The 23,602-nt window shown below is 43.2% G+C and overlaps 1 protein-coding gene across 1 annotated transcript in view; it reads left to right on the plus strand.

Moving 5' to 3' along the window:
* The window catches only part of rbm20 (RNA binding motif protein 20), a 156,891-nt gene that overhangs the window by 129,440 nt on the left and 3,849 nt on the right, over positions 1-23,602 (plus strand). The window contains exons 9-13 of the mRNA XM_078412822.1: positions 580-1,267; positions 4,443-4,541; positions 7,933-8,578; positions 11,938-12,057; positions 13,862-13,983. Of these exons, the coding sequence (XP_078268948.1) occupies positions 580-1,267; positions 4,443-4,541; positions 7,933-8,578; positions 11,938-12,057; positions 13,862-13,983 (1,675 nt within the window). The remainder of the gene's footprint in view (positions 1-579; positions 1,268-4,442; positions 4,542-7,932; positions 8,579-11,937; positions 12,058-13,861; positions 13,984-23,602) is intronic.

The raw sequence follows: 23,602 nt of genomic DNA on the forward strand, positions 1-23,602 counted from the left end.
CAGACCGAGCGTAAGTATTCAGCTAAACGGTCGCTGACTCTACGTTTGGTCTCGCTGATGTGCAAATTCTTGCTTGCGCACGAGTTTGGTTTCAGTTTCTGTTTCAGTTTAGTTTATTGTCACGTGTACCGAGGAACAGTGAAAAGCTTTTTGTTACGTGCTAACCAGTCAGGGGAAAGACCACACATAATTACAATGAATCCTTTTACAGTGTACAAGATATTGTACATGGTAAGGGAATACGATACAATACGATAGAACTTTATTTATCCCGAGAGAAATTGATCTGAAAACAGTCATAAAAACGGTCACAAAAACACAAAGTACATGAAATTAAAATGGTGAAAGGATTGGGGATGTGCAAAGTTTGGGGTGGGGGGGGGGAGTCAGTCTCAATGTACCCCATGGCAGGAGGGGGAGGAGTTGTACAGTTTGATGGCCACAGGGAAGAAGGATCTCCTGTGGCGTTCTGTCCTGCATCCTGGTGGAACCAGTCTGTTGTTGAATGACGTTTGAATAAAGTTTGAGGGGAGGTGGCTGTGTGTTGTCCCTTACAGTTGGGCCCTTTGTTTCTTGTAGGTTTCCGTCAGAAAGGCCCCGGTCACGCAGTCCTCTTGCACAGTCACTCAGCCCCAGGGTGGAGTCTCACAGCCCGAGCATGGCTTCCTGCTGCTCCTCCCAACATTCCTCCTCCAGCCCCCGGAAGGGCAACCTGAGCCCGATGGCGATCACACGGGGGGAGCGCAGCAACAACAACGGGATGGAGCGAAGAGCTTCACGGAACCATCATTCCCACAAGAGAAGGGAGGAGGAGGAGAAGAGTGAGTTCATGCTGAAGATTTGTGGCGGAGACGAACCTGATAGGTGGGGTTACGACAGAAAGCAGCACTTAAAATCAAGTGGACGCGCGAGTCCGGTGCTCTTGGAGGACGGCGGAGATGGTTACCAAGGATACAAAGATAAATACGCTAAATCCAGCCTCCAAAACCTGATCCCGCCCCATTCTAAATACAAGGCGCGAAATGAAGAGGATTGTAAGAGGGAACGTAAGCGTCAATCAGCAAGACGCCACCACTCGCCACGGACTAAAGGGAAAGTTAGAGACGCCCACCAGCGGTCAGGCAAGAGAACCAGCTGTGGCAGCCAAGATCAGGCTGAGCACCAGGGTGAATTCGATGGTCATAAGGATGCTCAGGCAGATGGTGTCTGCCACCGAACCCAGGAGGAGGTGGGAAGGAGCGAACAAGATGAAACCTCCGACAGTGAGGTGAGAATGCAGTCGCTATTTGTCAATGCAAGCAGTCACATAATGAAGATTCAGTAACGGGGTAGAGGGTAAGGGTGGTTACAGAGGGAACAATGGTTATGTTACAAGAACAGCAACACAGAGGGAGGACAAATGATCTGGAGATGGAGTTAACTAGATCTGGAGTTAGATAGAGCTCTAGGGGCTAGTGGAATCAAGGGATATGGGGGGAAGGCAGGCACGGGTTACTGATTGTGGAGATCAGCCATGATCACAATGAATGGCGGTGCTGGCTCAAAGGGCTAAATGGCCTCCTCCTGCACCTATTTTCTATGTTTCTTTGCGAGTCCGAATTCCAACACTGAAAAAGGGGAATCTAAATTCAGCCAGTTAAATAAATCTCTTGTGCAAATAAATGATGTGCTTGATAGCCCTGGACAGAGTGGATGTTGAGAAGATGCTTCCATTTGTGGGAGAGTCTACGATCAGAGGGCACAGCCTCAGACCAAAAGAACATAACTTTAGAAAGGAGATGAGGAGGAATTTCTTTAGTCAGAGGGTGGTGAATCTGTGGAATTCATTGCCACGGGAGGCTGTGGAGGCCAAGTCAATGGATATTTTTAAGGCAGAGATTGACAGATTCTTGATCACTACACCAAGTGTCAGGGGTTATGGGGAGAAGGCAGGAGAATGGGGTTGAGAGGGAAAGATAGATCAGCCATGATTGAATGGCAGAGTAGACTAATGGGCCGAATGGCCTAATTCTGTTCCTATGACTTATGAACTTGACTTTTAATTGATTTGGCTTAGCATGTCACTAGGTTCAAGTACAATTAGGGATAGGCAATAAATGTCCCACCTGCAGTGACACCAGTGAATTCATCTGTCACTTTTCTTGTGAAGTCCCAATTATGGTGGGATTGTTGTCAGGATGTCTAAGGAAAAGTAGAAGGATGTAGCATATTTATAATGATCTCCACAACTCGGGCACCACTTAACACTGGACATAGACACAAAGTTCTGAAGTAATTCAGCGGGTCAGGCAGCATCGCTGGAGAAAAAGGCTGGGCGACGTTTCGGGTTGTGAGCCTTCTTCAGACTGAAATTATAGGGAAGGGGACTGGAGGTAAGAAAAGGCCAGAACAAAGCCAGGCCAGCAACAGATGACCAAGGAAGGGTGGAGCCCATAATGACCCATTGTTGGCTGGAAAAGAGGTGATAACGAAGGGACACAGGGATGCGAACAGTGGAACTAGTAAGACAACTAGGAGGGGGGAGGGAGGGAATGTAAGGGCTACTTGAAATAAGAGAAATCAACGTTCATACTGCTGGGTTGTAAGTTGCCCAAGTGAAATATGAGGTGCTGTTCCTCCAATTTGTGTATGGCCTCACCCTGACAGTGGAGGAGGCCAGGATAGAGAGGCCAGAATGGAAATGGGGTGGGGCATTAAAATGTTTGGCAACGGGGAGATTGGCTGGATGGCTCATTAAACACTGGATGAGTTTATAGTCTTTACTCTATGGCGATGCGGTGACACAACAGCTGGAACACCAGATGCTGCAAGAAGTATTTGAACTGAATTTATACTTATTTCATTGCTTTTAATGTATCCTCTTCAATAGTTCTCTGTCTCTGCTCATCTGGTGAGTTGAGTGAATAAAATGCAAATGCCACATGATTATGACATTTCCAAAATGCTCTGAACATTATTCTTAACCTCAGAAACCAAGGGGTTCTACAAATAAGACTGGCTGAATTCATTCCATATTTTGTAATTACAGTGTTCATCGATTCTGTGCACAGTGCTTTCTTCCATGTTTTCTGAAAACATATTATCATATAAAGCATGTAAATTTTTCTGATCATGTGCCCATTGGATTGTGTGGGTGGCAAGCGAGGTAATGGAAACAATTGCTCTTTCAAGCATTCATATCAAAAATAATATAATTAGGTGCAGAACAAAACTCATCTTTCAGTTCCCCAATAATACCCGTTGGGGCTAGCTTCAGAGATATGCTTTTGTCACATTTCTATATCAGTCACTCGGAGCCATTTTCTGCAATAGGAATCAACACTGAAATGCCCTTAACTCATTGTATGCAGTTATTAGGGGCAGCACAGTGGCGCAGCAGTAGAGTTGCCGCCTTACAGTGCCAGAGACCCGGGTTCAATTCTGCCCACAGGTGTTGTTGGTATGGAGTTTGTATGTTCTCCCCGTGACTCCATGGGTTTTCCTCAGGTACTCCGATTTCCTCCTACACACCAAAGGCATACAGGTTTGTAGGTTAAATGGCTTCGGTAAAAATTGTAAATTGTCCCTAGTGTGTAGGATAGTGCTTCTATGCAGGAATCGCTGGTCGGCGCATACTCAGTGGGCAAAAGGGCTTGTTTCCGCCCTGTATCTCTAAACTAAACTGAACGAATAATCTGACAGTGGAGACTATTAAATTAATAAAATACTTGAACCGTGGTATATCCCAAACTACATTAGACTCAAATAATTACTTTTGAAGTGCAATGTAGGAATCTCAGCAGCCAATAAGCACATAGCAAAGTCCCACAAGAATAATGTGATAAGTTTTTTTAAATTGAAAGATACTGCATAAAAACAGGCCCTTTGGCTCACCGAATCCATGCTGACCATCGATTACCGGTTCACACCAATTTTCTGTTATCCCACTTTCGCATCCACTCCCTACACACTGGGGGCAATGTTACAGAGGCTAATCAACCTACAAATCCTCACACCTTTCACAGTCACAGGGAGAACAAGAAAACTCCACGCACACAGCACCCGAAGTCAGGATCGAACCTGGGCCGCTGGCGCTGTGAGCCAGTGGCTCAACCAGCTGTAACACTGTACTAATGACCAGACAATGTGTTATATTAGTGATATTTGAGGGATAAATATTGGCCAAAACCCCTGTGCTCCTCTTCAAGAGAGTGCCATGTTATATTAAACACTTACCAAGAGGCTAGGACTTGATTGAATGTCCTCTTCAAAGGAACAGCAAGCATCTCTATGAGCACTGCACTCCAGATTTTCCTGTACTGGGGTCTGGTGGGAAGTTTGTACCCACAACCTGCTGATTAAGGTGAGAGGTCTAACCCTGAGCCCCTGTTACTTTTACATTACAGTTTATTCCTGTTCAGACCAGGCTCAATAATGCAAAACCGTTCTTGCTATGATTGCAGGATGGCGAAGAAGACAGTCTATGTTCTACAAAAAAACTTTCATCCTCCAGGAGCAGCAGGTTACCAGAATCAGAGCCAGAAAGAAGCACAAAAGAACAGGTGCAATTTAGTGATAGCTTCAATATTTCGTCTTTTTGCAAAATTATCTAATGTACTAAGATGTGGCTCGCTGTGGTATTATGTTGGCATTCTAATGCATGGTGTTATTGGGATAAGTGTTTGATTCCTCATTTGCCATTTCTGTTCTTCTTTGGGAAGGAATGGAAAATGTCCAGGGCATGTCCACATCCAAATAAATTAAAGACCAAGTAGATAAGGCTGGCGTTGTGGTCTAAGATCACCTTGAGCAGATGTGGATAACAGCTGGCTTCTTTACATCCTCGCTCAGGAAACAGTTGTGGAGTAGAGTGGCACGGTGGCGTAGCGGTAGAATTGCTGCCTTACAGCACTTGCAGCATCGGAGATCCAAGTTCGATCCCGACTATGGGCGCTGTCTGAACGGAGTTTGTACGTTCTCCCCGTGACCGTGTGGGTTTTCTCCGAGATCTTCGGTTTCCTCCTGTGCTCCAAAGACGTTAAGGTTCACAGGTTAATTGGCTTGGTGTTTGTGTAAATTGTTCCTAGTGTCTGTAGGTCAGTGTTAATGTGCGGGGATCTCAGGCCGGCGCGGACTCAGTGGGTCGAAGGGCCTGTTTCCACGCTGTATCTCTAAACTAAAGTAGAACGTGAGTGGGGAGGGAATATAAAATGAAGCAATGTTTTTTTTCTTCTTCGATGGAGATGATCAGTACCACAAGGCACTACCTTGCTTTGGAAAGGAGGCAGAGGTTTACCGGAATGATGCCTGGATTAGGGAGTTTCAGCTACAGGGGGAGATTGGATAAACTTGGATTCTCTGGAATATCAGACCTTGAGGGAAACTTGACAGAAGTATATAAAATTATGAGAGGCATAGATAAGGTAGACAGTCAGAACCTTTATCCTAGAGTGGAAATGTCCAACACCAGAGGGCATAGCTATAAGGTGAGAGGAGGAAAGTTTATTGGACATGTGTGGGGGATTTTTTTTTACACAGAGTGGTGAGTGCCTGGAACACACTGCCTGGGGTAGTGGTGGCGGCAGATATGATAGTGACAATAGACAATAGACAATAGACAATAGGTGCAGGAGTAGGCCATTCAGCCCTTCGAGCCAGCACCGCCATTCAATGCGATCATGGCTGATCACTATCAATCAGTACCCCGTTCCTGCCTTCTCCCCATACCCCCTCACTCCGCTATCCTTAAGAGCTCTATCCAGCTCTCTCTTGAAAGCATCCAACGAACTGGCCTCCACTGCCTTCTGAGGCAGAGAATTCCACACCTTCACCACCCTCTGACTGAAAAAGTTCTTCCTCATCTCCGTTCTAAATGGCCTACCCCTTATTCTCAAACTGTGGCCCCTTGTTCTGGACTCCCCCAACATTGGGAACATGTTATCTGCCTCTAATGTGTCCAATCCCCTAATTATCTTATATGTTTCAATAAGATCCCCCCTCATCCTTCTAAATTCCAGTGTATACAAGCCCAATCGCTCCAGCCTTTCAACATACGACAGTCCCGCCATTCCGGGAATTAATCTAGTGAACCTACGCTGCACGCCCTCCATAGCAAGAATATCCTTCCTCAAATTTGGAGACCAAAACTGCACACAGTACTCCAGGTGCGGTCTCACCAGGGCCCGGTACAACTGTAGAAAGACCTCTTTGCTCCTATACTCAACTCCTCTTGTTACGAAGGCCAACATTCCATTGGCTTTCTTCACTGCCTGCTGAACCTGCATGCTTCCTTTCATTGACTGATGCACTAGGACACCCAGATCTCGTTGAACTCCCCCTCCTCCTAACTTGACACCATTCAGATAATAATCTGCCTTTCTATTCTTACTTCCAAAGTGAATAACCTCACACTTATCTACATTAAACTGCATCTGCCATGTATCCGCCCACTCACACAACCTGTCCAGGTCACCCTGCAGCCTTCTTGCATCTTCCTCACAATTCACACTACCCCCCAACTTAGTATCATCTGCAAATTTGCTAATGGTACTTTTAATCCCTTCGTCTAAGTCATTAATGTATATCGTAAATAGCTGGGGTCCCAGCACCGAACCTTGCGGTACCCCACTGGTCACTGCCTGCCATTCCGAAAGGGACCCATTTATCCCCACTCTTTGCTTTCTGTCTGTTAACCAATTTTCTATCCATGTCAGTACCCTACCCCCAATACCATGTGCCCTAATTTTGCCCACTAATCTCCTATGTGGGACCTTGTCGAAGGCTTTCTGAAAGTCGAGGTACACCACATCCACTGACTCTCCCTTGTCAATTTTCCTAGTTACATCCTCAAAAAATTCCAGTAGATTTGTCAAGCATGATTTCCCCTTCGTAAATCCATGCTGACTCGGAACGATCCCGTTACTGCTATCCAAATGCTCAGCAATTTCGTCTTTTATAATTGACTCCAGCATTTTCCCCACCACTGATGTCAGACTAACTGGTCTATAATTACCCGTTTTCTCTCTCCCTCCTTTCTTAAAAAGTGGGATAACATTTGCTATTCTCCAATCCACAGGAACTGATCCTGAATCTATAGAACATTGAAAAATGATCTCCAATGCTTCCACTATTTCTAGAGCCACCTCCTTAAGTACTCTGGGATGCAGACCATCAGGCCCTGGGGATTTATCAGCCTTCAGTCCCATCAGTCTACCCAAAACCATTTCCTGCCTAATGTGGATTTCCTTCAGTTCCTCCATCACCCTAGGTTCTCCAGCCCCTAGAACATTTGGGAGATTGTGTGTATCTTCCTCAGTGAAGACAGATCCAAAGTAACGGTTTAACTCGTCTGCCATTTCTTTGTTCCCCATAATAAATTCCCCTGCTTCTGTCTTCAAGGGACCCACATTTGCCTTGACTATTTTTTTCCTCTTCACGTACCTAAAAAAACTTTTGCTATCCTCCTTTATATTATTGGCTAGTTTACCCTCGTACCTCATCTTTTCTCCTCGTATTGCCTTTTTAGTTAACTTGACATTTAAGAGGTTTTTGAATAGGTGCCTGGAAGTGCAAGAAATAGATGGGTGTGAGATCAGTTGAACTTGGCATCATGGTTGGGCACAAACATTGTGGGCCAAAGGGTCCATTCTTGTCCTGTGCTGTACAGTTCAATGTTCTATAGCTGGCTAAGTAGACCTCTGCCAGTTAACCTCTGCCAGGTCGCCTCCCACATTTAGACGTAGACCTTCAGTGGAATAAGATTGCTGCATGAGAATGACGAGTCAGTAATCTGAGGCATCACTTGACCTCCACAGAGTGCAGAGTAAAACCAGGATCAGCAACTCAATGCAGAAACAATGAAAGTTCTTCTCAGCCCACCAACTCTAAGTGTTCCTACACAGCCTGCTGTTTGGCCTGACCTTTAACGATATCTTTCTCATTATTTGCAAATAGAGCACATCTGCTGAAAGCGGAAGTGAGATCGAAGATGAAGAGTGGTATTTAGGCAGCTTGGAGGAGTTTGTGACTGTGGATGAGGTGGGAGGCGAGGATGAACATTTGATGGACGTACAACCAGAGATTCCTGAGATCCAGGAGAGTGCCTGTATTCAAATGGAACAGGATGAAAATGTGGGAATGAGAAACAATGATCTAATAGCAAAAGAGACGGTTGCTGACTGTGGACATCCCGATGCCAACACTCCTAGCTCTTCACCCAGAGATCCAGGACGAACGAGTCCAACTCCTTCTTTAAGCAGTGACCGTGTTAGCATGGAATCTGAGAACCACCCTCTATTAACGTCCAATTCACTGAATGAAATTGAACAGACTACTGTGAAAGATCTACAGAGTCCTGTGGATTGTCAAAGCTGTGAAATGAGCAAACTGCTAACTGAAAGTGAATCCATTGAGCATCTGGATTCAGAAAATGTGTGCGGACCTAATGAGTCTTATGAAAATGATGAGAAACAACCGCAGGAACATTTTTCGAAGGAAATGGTAGAACCACCAAGAACAGATCAGTCCATCGCAAGATCCAGCAGAGGAAGTCCAGAACCAGCTGAAATGAAGAAAGAGTATCCAGAAGGAATCAGTAGAGGTACATGATGCTAATCTCCTTTCTGAACGTTTGGGATATAATTTTTGATTATTGCATTCTGAACTGCACAAAAGCATTTTCCTTATAAAAACGTACCTGGCAACCATCTGTATGGAATGCTTGGAGGTTCTCTGTTGCCCTTTTGCACAAAGGACACATAGCCTTCAGGCATTATTCTTCCCCAAAGACAGATGCAAAATGCTGGAATAACACAACGGGTCAGACAAAATCTTTTCATTCATTTCTTCTTCATTCACCTGTCCCTTTTCTCCAGAGTTGCTGCCTGCCCCACTGAGTTACTCCATCATTTTGTGTCCATGGTATAAACCAAAGTCTTCTGAATCCTTGGGAGTGGTCTCGCACACACTCATCCTTGCAGTGTCCACTCGTTCCGTCGCAGCACTCCCCAGTAGCTGGAAGAATGCCACGTCTATTGTAGCATGTATCTTTGTTTCTCGTATGACCACACCTGCAAGGCTAAATATTGGCAGCAGCAAGAACATGCCCAAGATCAATAAAAAATGCAATGCTGAAACTGACATAGTGCACCCAACAAGGTTGTTTTTGTGTACTTTAAACTTAAGATCTTAATCTTAATGAAACTTTCACAAGCAGCATTAGGTGAAACACCATGTGATTTTATATCATTAAAAGGTGATAAAGCAATCTCTGGGCTCTAGTTTTGGATTCATTGCACCTTTTGTTCAATAAAAATACAGAAATCCTAAATCGTTGAATCTTTGCCGCAAGCACCATTCCATTGTCACCATCCGTTTTATGGTCTCAGGCCAACCCAGGCTATTCACAACCTTAGCAGTCTAAAGGACCTAGAAAAGACCTAGCCTGACAATGCCAGAGATCCAGGTTCAATCCTGACCTCGGGTGCTGTCTGTATGGAATTTGTATGTTTTCACTGTGACCGCGTGGGTTTTCTTCGGGTGCTCCGATTTCCTCTACTTTCCAAAGATATGCAAGTTTGTAGGTTAATTGGCTTCTGTAAATTGTCCCCGGTGTCTCGAATAGAATTAGTGTACAGGTACTCGCTGGTCGGCGTGGATTCATTAGGTCGAAGGGCCTGTTTCCATGCTGTATTTGTAAAACTAAAACTAAAATCTAAGAAACAAAATCTAAACAACTCATTACTTAAAATGTCTTTATTTGTGTTGCATCTGGTTCTTTACTTTGTGAGCAGTGATTTTAACATGAGATTAAAAATAAAATATGATTATTCAATTGATCTATTTGGATACCAATATGTGATATCAATGAATACTGAGTATGCTGTGAGCCATCGTATGAAGAGAATCCTAATATTTTCAGCATATATTAACAAATCATTTTAACTTGACAAAAATAATGTTATTTATAATGTGGTTAAAACTCATGAACAGAAGTTCATTGAAATACATAATAAGGAACTGCAGGTACTGATTTACACCGAATATAGGCTCAAAATGATGAAGTAACTCAACGGGTCAGGCAGCATCTCGTTTTGGAGAAGGAAGTGTCTTGACCCGAAACGTCACCTATTGAGAAGGGTCTCACAATAGACAATAGACAATAGGTGCAGGAGTAGGCCATTCAGCCCTTCGAGCCAGCATCGCCATTCAATGCGATCATGGCTGATCACTCTCAATCAGTACCCCGTTCCTGCCTTCTCCCCATACCCCCTCACTCTGCTATCCTTAAGAGCTCTATCCAGCTCTCTCTTGAAAGCATCCAACGAACTGGCCTCCACTGCCTTCTGAGGTAGAGAATTCCACACCTTCACCACTCTCTGACTGAAAAAGTTCTTCCTCAGCTCCGTTCTAAATGGCCTACCCCTTATTCTTAAACTGTGGCCCCTTGTTCTGGATTCCCCCAACATTGGGAACATGTTTCCTGCCTCTAATGTGTCCAATCCCCTAATTATCTTATATGTTTCAATAAGATCCCCCCTCATCCTTCTAAATTCCAGTGTATACAAGCCTAATTGCTCCAGCCTTTCAACATACGACAGTCCCGCCATTCCGGGAATCAACCTAGCTGCACGCCCTCAATAGCAAGAATATCCTTCCTCAAATTTGGAGACCAAAACTGCACACAGTACTCCAGGTGTGGTCTCACCAGGGCCCGGTACAACTGTAGAAGGACCTCTTTGCTCCTATACTCAACTCCTCTTGTTACGAAGGCCAACATTCCATTGGCTTTCTTCACTGCCTGCTGTGCCTGCTGTACCTGCATGCTTCCTTTCAGTGACTGATGCACTAGGACACCCAGATCTCGTTGAACATCCCCTCTTCCTAACTTGACACCATTCAGATAATAATCTGCCTTTCTATTCTTACTTCCAAAGTGAATAACCTCACACTTATCTACATTAAACTGCATCTGCCATGTATCCGCCCACTCACACAACCTGTCCAAGTCACCCTGCAGCCTTATTGCATCTTCCTCACAATTCACACTACCCCCCAGCTTTGTATCATCTGCAAATTTGCTAATGGTACTTTTAATCCCTTCATCTAAGTCATTAATGTATATCGTAAATAGCTGGGGTCCCAGCACCGAACCTTGCGGTACCCCACTGGTCACTGCCTGCCATTCCGAAAGGGACCCATTTATCCCCACTCTTTGCTTTCTGTCTGTCAACCAATTTTCTATCCATGTCAGTACCCTACCCCCAATACCATGTGCTCTAATTTTGCCCATTAATCTCCTATGTGGGACCTTGTCGAAGGCTTTCTGAAAGTCGAGGTACACCACATCCACTGACTCTCCCCTGTCAATTTTCCTACTTACATCCTCAAAAAATTCCAGTAGATTTGTCAAGCATGATTTCCCCCTCGTAAATCCATGCTGACTCGGAATGATCCTGTTACCGCTATCCAAATGCTCAGCAATTTCGTCTTTTATAATTGACTCCAGCATCTTCCCCACCACTGATGTCAGACTAACTGGTCTATAATTACCCGTTTTCTCTCTCCCTCCTTTCTTAAAAAGTGGGATAACATTTGCTATCCTCCAATCCACAGGAACTGATCCTGAATCTATAGAACATTGAAAAATGATCTCCAATGCTTCCACTATTTCTAGAGCCACCTCCTTAAGTACCCTGGGATGCAGACCATCAGGCCCTGGGGATTTATCAGCCTTCAGTCCCATCAGTCTACCCAAACGTCGCCTATTACTTTTCTCCTGCGATGCTGCCTGACCTGCTGAGTTACTCCAGCATTTTGTGTCTATCTTAATTAAAATGCATCTCCACTTGTTTCAAGCAGCTCCATATATGCCAGGACTTACTAGCTGGTAATGGTCCAGTGCGGGAACAGGATACCCGAGGAATGTCTGTGCTGATTCTGAATATGTTTTTAATGCAGAAAACACAAGCCAACCAATGCAAGAATTAGCAGGAAGCAATCAACAACTCCCTCACACACAACAACCAGTGTTGCCATGGGAGCACAATAATGTTTTCTCTAACCTTAGTATTCCGCTAGGTAAGTACTGGTATGAAACTTTCAAAATAACTCATTTTTACAGTAGGTTTACTTGACTAATATGTAGTTCAAAAGCTGTCACTTATTATCTGCAATTTAGTAGAACTGTTCATGTTGGATAATGGGGTTATGTGGAGAAGGCAGCAGAATGGGGTTGAGAGGGAATGGTAGATCAGCCGCGATTGAATGGCAGAATAGACTTGATGGGCCAGATGGCCTAATTCTGATCCTAGAATTTATTAAGTTAAAAAATCTAAATCCAAATAAATTACATGTCATGACAGAATAATAGATTTATGTGTGACCAGTCAATGCATATATTTTAATATTTTCCTAAGTCAGATATTCTTTCAGGTTTTATAAATAGGTTCAACAAAATTATATCCATTGATGTCCAATTGCATTTGATGTAAACTGTGCAAAAATAAGCCATTGAGCCAAATCGGTCTGTGCTGCCATTTAGACTTTGAGTCTCCTCCCATTCCATCTGCCTCATCTTTGGCATTTCTCACCATTCCCCTTTCACCCATGTATTTGTCATTTTCTTTTGGCAGCATCTATTTGTCTCCGTTAATTCTTTGTGCCAAATTATGGAACAAACTTCCACTGCATTTTCTACACCACTAGAAATTTAATTGGAATGGCATGAATTCCATTTGTGTAGGTCATTACTAGTGGACATTCTGAATTACCAGATTCTATTTGAAATTATTTCACTCCAGCTCATTATGCCAGCCTTTCTTTGAGTGTAGAGGACAGTCTGCTGGAGTAGCTCAGTGGGTTATGTAGCATCTCAGGAGAACATGGTTAAAGACTTTTCAGGGCAAGACCCTTCTTCAGTAATCTGAAACGTTACCTGTCCATAGATAGACACAAAAAGCTGGAGTAACTCAGCGGAACAGGCAGCATCTCTGGAGAAATGGAATGGGTGACATTTCAGGTCAAGACCCTTCTTCAGACTGAAGAAGAATCTTGAGTCTGAATAAGGGTCTTGACCCGAAACGTCACCCATTCCTTCCCTCCAGAGATCCTGCCTGTCCCGCTGAGTTACTCCATCTTTTTGTGTCTATCTTCGGTTTAAACCGGCATCTGCAGTTCCTTCCTACACGTTACCTGTCCGTGTTCTGTTGCCAGACCCGCTGAGCTACTCCCGCACTCTGTTTCTTCACCTTCCTTCTTTGAATGGGATGGATTCTAATGGGTAGCTCATCCAAATAACCATTACGTTGAATCCAAGTTTATAAGGTGAAGTCAAAGCAGAATCCATACCCTGTCCACCATAACTTCCATGCACCTCCATTACTTTGGAAGTCTTCTCTCCATAGATCAGGAGTGTGAAAGGCCTAATGCAGAATGCCCACCAGTTACATTGACTGAGATCAACCATAGATTTTAGATTTAGATTTAGAGATACAGCGCGGAAACAGGCCCTACGGCCCACCGAGTCCGCGCCACCCAGCGATCCCCGCACATTAACACTATCCTACACACACTAGGGACAATTTTTTACATATTACCCAGTCAATTAACTTACATACCTGTACGTCTTTGGAGTGACTAAACTAGAAATGAATCAAGACTCTGCATGAAGGACCCACTTCCTGACAGAACCTTTTGAAAAGATACATTTCAAAATATTTTTCATACCAACATGCAAAATTAACGTGGATGGAACGAATTGGATGAAAGCAAAGCCAAAAATCCAACCGATCCTTCAAAGGGAGAGGATGTGGGAAGAAAGATTCCTGGGAATCTGTGTGTATTTAACAGAACCTTTGGTAACCAGCAGGCTCTTATTTTTCAGGTGTTGAATTTGTAGAAGCTAGAACTGGATTTTACTGCAAGCTTTGTGGTCTCTTTTACATTACGGAGGATGCTGCAAAAACCAGTCATTGCCGGAGTTCTGTGCATTATAAGAACCTGCAGGTAAGGGAGACTAGAGTTGCTTGACTTTGTGCAGGGCATGGAAGTTGTAGTAAAGGCTCAACCCCGGTTTTGCTGAGAAGATTGTTGTGGGTCCAATGGTCACGGTGTTTCTCGGCTGCTGTTGAGTTGGGATTTCCAGCAATCCCTCCCAGTACAAGTCCACCAACGATTTTCCGGCATCCTTAGTCCCAGAGCCTTTCCGGATTATCCATTTTGCCGGATGAGCAGAGGACATGGTCTCTGAGAGGAGTCCAACAGTACCAGAACGGTCCGCCTAGGCAGCCGAGGAACGGGATACCGGCCTGCACTGTCGGCCTCGGGAATCGGCTATGGAATGGTTCTGCAGGCTCCGTCCGGCCGGGCCAGAGTTCCAGAGCTCCAGACACAGGGGGCAAATTCGACCTGCCGATCAGCTGCGGAAGTCCCAATGAGGTTGAGATCAGCCGCCACACCTGGCCTAGGCACCACATTTTCAAAGGGACTTCTGAGGGTGTTGCCAGAAAATCGGTGGTGAACCTGTATACTAAAATGGAATTTTAGTGAACGGTTGTTCAATTGGGTGGATTAACTGAGTCCCTCGGTAAGAGGAAAGGGATAAAAGGGCCGGTGTTAACACGAAGAAAGTGGCTGATGATGAAACTCAACAACCAATGTAAGGAGCAACACAGATCCTCCCAGCTGAGATGCAGCAATCCCTTCTAAATACACACTAGAAATCTGAAGTGAAAGTGAAGTGAAGTGAAAATGCTTAACAGGTCATTTATCTTTTGTCAAGAGTGAAAAACAATGGAGGTTTCAGATTGTTGGCTTTTATCAAAACTTGGAAGTTTTAAGCTGCAGAGAAAGAGGTGAGGAAGGGAGAGACATATAGAGGAATATGAAGTTCCCAATGCTGACGAAATATCATTCACAAGAATCAGTAACTGTTTCTCTTTTCACAGACACTGCATGATATTTCAGCATTTTTCTGTTTTTGTTGCACGACGGTGACTTTCATCATAAAATATGATAATTAACTGGAGAGTATAAAGTGGTTTATTGTGTATATATGTGAGGTTTCCTTATGTTGAATGTTATGAACATCTTGCTACTTCCTCAAATAGCATACTGAGGTATTAGTTTCCATTTCTGTCTAGTCTCTCGAGTGTGATTTAAACAGGTAATCTACCTTGGGGCCAAGAATGTTCCAACTGAGTGACTGTGACACCTGTAGATATTTGCTTATTTGGTAGAGTTTTCATAGGGTGTGGCAGCCCTTCCAGCTCAGTGCTTTACTCAACTGCGCCTTTGGTTGAAGATGGCCTGTAATAAAAATAGCACAAAGTCTCACAGAAATATTAAGAGTTCATGTTCACGTTCACATTCAGTTCATGTAAGAGTTTATTGCTTCGGATTAAGCAAGAGCATAGTGTTACGGAAAACAACACAAAGTGCCGGAGAAACTCAGCAGGTTAAGCAGCATCCCTGGAGAACATGGATAACGTCACCCATCCATGTTCTCCAGGGATGTTGCCTGACCTGTTGAGTTACTCCAGCACTTTGTGTCATTTTCCAAAAGACTATGCTCTTACTTAATCCGAAGAAATAAACTCTGTATTAACCAGCATCTATAGTTCTTTGTTTCTACATTATCTTGCGGTTCTATGCCTCTCTTCATTGGGGGCTTTCAGCTGTTTGGTGTGTAAATTAAAATTTCCCTAGTTTGTTTCTGATTTTGATGACTTTATGCTTTCCTCTGCGTAAGCTGCTGTGTAAAGAACTCTCAAGCATCAATCTGAAGAAAGGTCCCGACCCAAAATGTTAACGACCCATGTTCACCAGGGATGTTGCCTGGCCTGCTGAGTTACTCCAGCACTTTGTGTCTTTTGCAGCCTCTCATCTATTGCTTACAGAACATTTCCAGCTTATGAATGCCTTCCTTTTGATCAGCCTGTACTTACGAATGAGCATTTGGGAGACTGGCAGAATGGATATCTGGCCATCGCAGGGCAGCAGGCGTGTTCTGCTATGTGGGAACTTAGTTCAAAGTTGCATTTCCAATTTGCAAACTTTTTAGTTTAGTTTAGTTTACAGATATAGCCCAGAAACAAGCCCTTCGGCCCACCGAGTCTGCACCGACCAGCGGTCCCCGCACATTAGCACTATCCTACACACACTAAGGACAATTTACACAAACACCAAGCCAATTAACCAAACAAACCTGTACGTCTTTGGAGTGTGGAAGGAAACCGAAGATCTCGGAAAAAACCCACGCAGGTCACGGGGAGAATATACAAACTCCATGCAGACAAGCACCCATTGTCAGGATTGAACTCGGGTCTCCGGCGCTGCATTCGCTGTAAGGCAGCAACTACCGCTGCGCCACCGTGCCGTCACCAACCATGTTGAATTCTAAATTTCTCCCAGTCCTCCGGTTTCTGCTTCCTCTGGCCAATTTATATGCCTTTTCTTTGGATTTAACACTATCCTTGAGTTCCTCGTTAGCCACGGTTGAGCCGCCTTCCCCGTTTTATATTTCCCCGCCTCCTAAAATTGTCCCTAATGTGCAGGGAGTGAATGAGATAATGGGATAACATACGCCTTGTGTGAACGGGTGATTGATGGTTGGTTGGCATGAATTCAGTGGGCAGAAAGTCCGGTTTCCATGCTGTGTCATTAAAATAATTTATATTAAAAAAACATGATAAAGGGAGGATTTTCCTGGTAACATTAGGCTTCAGTGAGTACATAGAAGGTAGAAGTCAATTGTAATTGCAAAAGTGGTTCTACATGAAGAATAAATATGACAAAAACAAAGTGAACATATGAGAAAATTCAGAAAACATCTGTTTGGCTTCTGAGTTGCAGACTGACCAGAGCGGAGAGAGGAATGTTCATGATGAAAGTTGTAAACGTTTGTTTCTTTCGCCAGCATTTGTTTGATTTGGTGAATTAGCCTTCAATCATAAGAACAAGGAAATAAGCAATGCCAGAATAGACCGCTGAAATCTATCTGCTTGGAAGCAATGTCCAAAAGACATAAACACCAATCCAGCTATTTATTTCTTATACCCCTCAAATAAATCTTTCACCAGGAAACCATTTACTGGATGATAGTAACAAACAATTTACTTGTGTTAGGTTAATCCTTTAGACATACATGCCGACCTAGCAAATAGTGAGCAACTGCTTTGAACAGAGCTGCACATGCTGCTGATATCAACCTTGCAAATCTAGGCTTCATAATATGTTGGGACCAGAGGGAAGACTTGGAATCCAACAGGAAGCAGGATTGTGATAAGGTACATTGCAAATGGACCCAGGAATCGGTTGCCTTTATTTCAGAAACCAAGAAGTCCACTTTGTGGAACTGGGGATATGAATAATTAGAAAAGAATTCCAAGTGCTGAAAATATTAGCTTAGCTTTTCTGGGGAGATTTAAGCGCATGCAGTGCTTTTATTGTGACGGTGTGTGCCACCACGGCAAAATGGAGCCTCTAAAAAGCAAAACATCAATATTTAAATTTTCCGGCAAGGTGACACGTATGTTTATTAATCAAGCATACTGTCATCTTTTTATCTATAAATAAACACTGCCTGTGTGTACTTTGCCCAGAAGCCACTCTTACCAGGCTCCCTTATCCATTCCCCAGATTTATATTATCTATGTGATTTCTTGGTTTTAAGGCAATTTTGAACTAAAATTTTCTATAAATAGATCCACCCTAAACCCCACTCCAATTGCATACATGAAATGTGACCCTGCCCTATGCCCTTTTTGCAGTCCAGAGTTAAACATATTGCTACTTGATTACATATGATCTCACTAAATTCTATATTTTAAATGTTTTTTTAAAAATCTGTTCAAGTGGGAAAAGGTTTTAAATCTCACCGTCTAGTTTAGCTTAGTTTAGAGATACAGCACGGAATCAGGGCATTCAGCCCACTGAGTCTGTGCTGACAAGCGATCCCCGTACACTAGCACTATCCTACACACTGTGGACAATTTACAATTTTAACAGAAGCCAATTAACCTACAATCCTGGACATCTTTGGAGTGTGGGAGGAAACTGGAGCAGTTGGAGGAAACCCGCGTGGTCACTGGGAGAACATGCAAACTCGGTACAGACAGCACCCGTAGTCAGGATCGAACCCAGGTCTCTGGCGCTGTAAGACGGTAACTCTACCGCAACACCATCACAACAGTCAAACATCAAAAATTTGAAACTCTAAATTGATTTTACTCCTTTTATAGGGATTTTTAAAATTGCATCTGTCTCACAACAAGTCAGTTTGTAGTAACAAGGAAGTGCAGATGCTGGTTTAGCAAAGAAAGACACAAAGTGCTGGTGTAACTCAGCGGGTCAGGCAGCATCACTGGAGAACATGGATAGGTGACGTTTCGGGTCAGGACCCTTCTCCAGGCTGATTACAAGGGGGAACGGAAAAGAAAACTGGGAGAGAGGTTGGGCAGGACAAAGCACGGCTGGTAATAGGCGAACACAGGCAAGATTGTTATACAAAAGCCAGAGTTGAAAAGACAGGTGTGAGCCTCAAAGAATAAAGAGTTGCAAATTGTGAAGCTCAAGGATAGCAAAGTTGCCAATTGTGAAGGTGGAGGGAGGGAAGTCGCTTTAACCAGGTCATGCAAGAATTTTGTTCCACTATGAAACCAGTAAACTTGAATTGTACGTCAGATATTTTATTTTCAAACCGTTAAAGCATTCAAGACCCCAAACAGGTGGTAATTGCGGGCAAATGCATCCACGATAAACAAGTTAACACAATCCACTGAAATTATGCTGATGAGCAGTTGTTCGGCAGGCTGTAACTTTATTAGGTGAATTGAATTAAGAATATGTTCTGCTATTTGTGAGTTTGGCACTCAGCTGTGCTTTAAAAAGATTAGGAATTTTTAGCTGCTTTCGTAATGCCTGTGGCACTTTAGTTGGACTGGAAATCCCTAGCGAGTTTGTGCATCCAGACATCAGATGACCCAGCAGCACAACCTGAAAGTATTGGAAGGTTTATTTAATTACTGGTTAAGTTTGGAATGTTTTTATTCTATAGTTGGAGCACAGAAAGGCTGAGACAAATCCAAATGTTACGGAGAAGAGTATCAAGATGAGTTACTTGGTAAATGTCCAGTAGTTAAACAACGCAGAAACAGGCACTTCGACCCAAAGATTTCACACCGACCAACGATATCCGTACCCTAGCACTCTCCTACACACAAGGGACAATTTACAATCTTTATCAAAGCCAATTAAGCTACAAGTATGTCTTTGGGACGTGGGTGGAAACCAGAGAAAACCCACGCAGTCAAGGGGACAACGTACAAACTCCGTCGTCAGTCTCAAACTCGGATCTCTGGTGCTGTAAGGCAGCAACTCTACCACTACGCCATTGTGACGCCCAGTATAGGAAGTACAAAACCAATTGGTGCAATAAAGGGTCAAATTAAGGGCTTGAGCCTCATGAGGATATCCACAGGGTGCAAAATCAACACACCAGCAGATGGAAGATTGCTGACTTTAGTATGTCCTCTCCTTGCATACAATTTGTCATGCAATATATATTAAAATATAACTATGTAGTTAAAAGAGGTGGATAGAATTTACATTTAGAAGGTTGGCTTACTTTGACCCTCCCAGTGAGTGTGTTTATAGAATTTGTTCATAGGATGAATGGAGATAAATCAGCCTATCAAGTTCATGCCAATACTTGGAGGAATCACTTCAATCTAATTTTCCAACTTATTTCCCATGTAAAATACACTTTCAAATCCCTATCAACACCATCTCAATCTTCCAACCACCCTCTTTCATTAGAAGCAATTTGCAGTCACCAATCATCCTACAATCCTGCACCCTTCTTTCATTTGAAGAAGAGTCCCGACCCAAAATGTTACCTGTCCATTTTCTCCAGAGATGCTGCCTGTCCCGCTAAGTTACTCCAGCATTTTGTGTCTATCTTTAGTATAAACCAGCATTTGCAATTCCTTTTTATTACATCTTGCAAACCAGCATGCCTTTAGGATGTGGGAGGAACCCGGAGCTCCCTAGGGAAACCGTGCACGCTCTATACAGACAGCAACCAGACGTCCGGTTAAGATCTGGGTCGCTGGAAGTGTGAGACAGCAGCACCACCTGCTGATTAACTGTGCCACCCTGGTTAGATTCTGCTGGTCAACAGTGTGTAACTGGATGCAGCACTTTGTAGAAGTTGTCATTTTAATCTCGGAAGGAACAAAATAAAGGATTAAACAGGAGACGCAGCTCAGAAACAGGCTGCTCAGCCCAAGTTCCTAATGCTCTGCGTAAGATTCCTCTCCTCTTTCATCATCTGAATCTTTCAACATAACCATCTCTTTCCTTCTCCTTCAAATGCTCCCCCAGCCTCTACTTAAATGCATGTATACTATTTGTTTTAACCGTTCTCTGTCGTAACATGGCACAGATTCTCATTGCTCCTTGGGAAGAGATGTTTCTTTTGATAACGCTGATGAATTTCTTGGCGACTGCCTTTTATTCGTGGTCTCATCCCCACACATGGAAACATTCTGTATGTATCAAAACCTTCCAGCATTTTAAAGGCCTCCATTGAGTCACCCCTCTGCTGCCTTTTCTGAGGAAGTAAAAAAAAGATCCAGTCTATTTATTCTTTCTTGATTCAGTAATATAAGAACACAACAAGATAAGGTGACTTAGGTCAATCCTTCCAACATTATTAGCGGACCATTAAAATTGACCAATTTAAAACACAGTGGAAATTTGTTGAATGCTTTCTCCCTGTGTCCAAAAGATCACTTTTATTTGTGACCTAGATTCCTTGATACAGTATTTCCAAGTAAGCGGCTGCTAAACAAAACTCAACTAGCCAGGCCAAGGCGTCTGATGTCAAGCTGCAGCATTTGGCTGTGGTGGAGAGCAGAAGTATCATGGGTGGTTGCAAGTTCTTGTTTTAATCCACAATATATTACGTAGCAAGGAACTGCAGGTGCTGGTTTATAACGAAGATAGACACAAAATGCTGGAGTAACTCAGCAGGTTAGGCAGCATCTGTTGAGAAAAGGAATAGGTGATGTCTCGGGTCGAGACCCTTTTGAAGATGCTTCTGAAGAAGCTGTTGGGCTGGTTAAGTTTGACTCTTTGAATCTTGATGGAGACATATTGTGAAAACTAAATATATAAGTAACATTCCATGAGGTTACAGTTAACCCTTGAGTAGCACAACAACCGGAACTATCTCTCATTTGCTGGTCACAACATTGTGGACCTAGTTTCCCAATTGCAGTACTTTGTGTGCACCGTTAATGTATATTAATGTTGCTGAGTAAAACAGTATGCTTTTGATTATATTTATTTTATTCACCTTTTTTTATCTTTGTTTCATGTTTTATTAACCGGGTTACCTATACTTGTTTTAAAACATTGTCCTCGATGGATGAATGGGATTACATAGTTTTTAGGTTGTATTGTTGTCCTACATAGAACATAGAACAGTATAGCACAACAACAGACCCTTTGACCTATGATGTCAGTGCCAAACATGATGCCAAATTAACCTAATTCATTTTGCTTGCACATTGTTATGTTCAGCACGGCATACAGATAAAGTACACTCACACGTTCGTGCCTGAATCGCGCCAGCCTTTATTTACCCAGCGTTCTCGGCTAAAGGAACACCCACTCATTAACATGGCACATGAATATGCATGAATACATTACACTGCTCTCCCTTTTTTAAGTATTAAATCCAAGTACTCAGTTACAATTTTGGTATTGTGATACTTGATTTAAACCAATACCTTTAACCATATTCACAAAATTTCAAATGCTAAACATAACACATTTATTTTACATATTCACACATTTTCGTTTTACTTGTAGAGTGAGTTGTCTAACTTACAAATTTAACCTAATTACTGGTTTGCGGTTCCTGCCTGATCGTCCAACAGTAACAGGTGCAACAGGTGTAACAGATGTACGTGTAGACTCAACTGTTGGCTTGTTTGGCTCTATTTTAGTACACTGACCTTGACTAGAAAAGTCTGTTCCTTTATCTGTACTAACTGGATTTTGTGTATCAACCACAATAGTCTTTTCTAACTCACTTTCAGATGAATACTCAGGGATTAGGAATTCATGCTCAGTTTTTGGTTCATCTTTGGCTGGAATCATTTGATCCACATGAACCCTTTTGATCTTGTCTCCAACATCCACTAAGTATCTTTTTGTTCCGCACACTTCCACTATTTTCCCAACATCCCATTTGTCTCGACTGGACTTGTTGGGAGGACTTAGCACACGAACTTGCTCATCTGGCTTGAAGTTCCTCTCCTTTTTGTGGAAGTCAAAGTGGTGTTTTTGACTTAACTGTTTTTGCTCAACTCTCGAGGCCAAATTGGGTTGAACTAGACTTAGGCGTATTCTTAGCCTTCTCTTCATCAACAGTTCTGCAGGTGAATAACCCGTAGTTGTGTGTGGAGTGGTTCTGTACTTCAGCAAGAAACTAGCCAAATGATGTTTCATGCTGAGCTTTGAACTACCCTGCAAAACCTGTTTCTTGAGAGCCTCTTTGACTACTCTAACAGACCTTTCCGCCGCCCCATTGGAGGTTGGATGGTATGGAGGAGCAAGTGTGTGTTTTACCCCGTTACGCTGCATGAACTCTTTGAACTGTTCTGAACGAAACTGAGGTCCGTTATCAGAAACAAGTTCTTCTGGTAAACCATGACATGCAAAAATCGATCTCAACTCATCTATGGTACGCTCAGCAGTAGTGCTTGACCCCATATGCTTAGCCTCAATCCATTTGGAATGACTATCTACTAGTACCAGAAAATTATCATTACCCTTTTCACAAAAGTCTACATGAACTCTCTGAAACAGTCTACTTGGCCATGACCAGGGTTGCAGTGGTGTTTTTGGTGGTTTACTGCGGCAATTTTGACACATGCTACATTTGCTCACCAGTGACTCAATGTCACTGTCTATACCAGGCCAATATACAAAACTTCTAGCAATTGACTTCATGCTTACTATGCCAGGATGTTCGGCATGAAGTTCGTACATAATCTTGTTTCTTAATGACTCTGGTACAACCACTCTGTAACCCCACTTTACGCATCCCTGCTCACATGATAATTCATGTCGTCGATTATAGAAAGGCTTCAGTTCCGAGTTTAAACAAAGGAACGAGGAAAGTTTTCTGCACAAGTTCAGATTTCCTGCCTGTTCTGGTGTAGCAAAGCACCTAAAACTTAGCAGTACAAAAGCTATGCTAGCAATGCAAAACAAACTGTCTCCTCCACAATCCCATCCTCGTCGCCAATTTTGTTATGTTCAGCACGGCATACAGATAAAGTACACTCACACGTTCGTTGCCTGAATCGCGCCAGCCTTTATTTACCCAGCGTTCTCGGCTAAAGGAACACCCACTCATTAACATGGTACATGAATATGCATGAATACATTACACACATGATCCGCATTCCTCTATTCCCAGTATATTCATGTGCCTCTCCAAAGGCCTCCAAAACACCACTCCCACTTCTGCTTGCACTACCATCCCTGGCGCTGGCAGTACATTTCAGTCACCTGCCACTCACTGTGCAAAAAAAACTTTCCCTGCACA

The sequence above is a fragment of the Rhinoraja longicauda genome, chromosome 16, assembly GCF_053455715.1.
Source record: "Rhinoraja longicauda isolate Sanriku21f chromosome 16, sRhiLon1.1, whole genome shotgun sequence".
In the NCBI taxonomy this organism is placed as follows: Eukaryota; Metazoa; Chordata; class Chondrichthyes; order Rajiformes; family Arhynchobatidae; genus Rhinoraja; species Rhinoraja longicauda.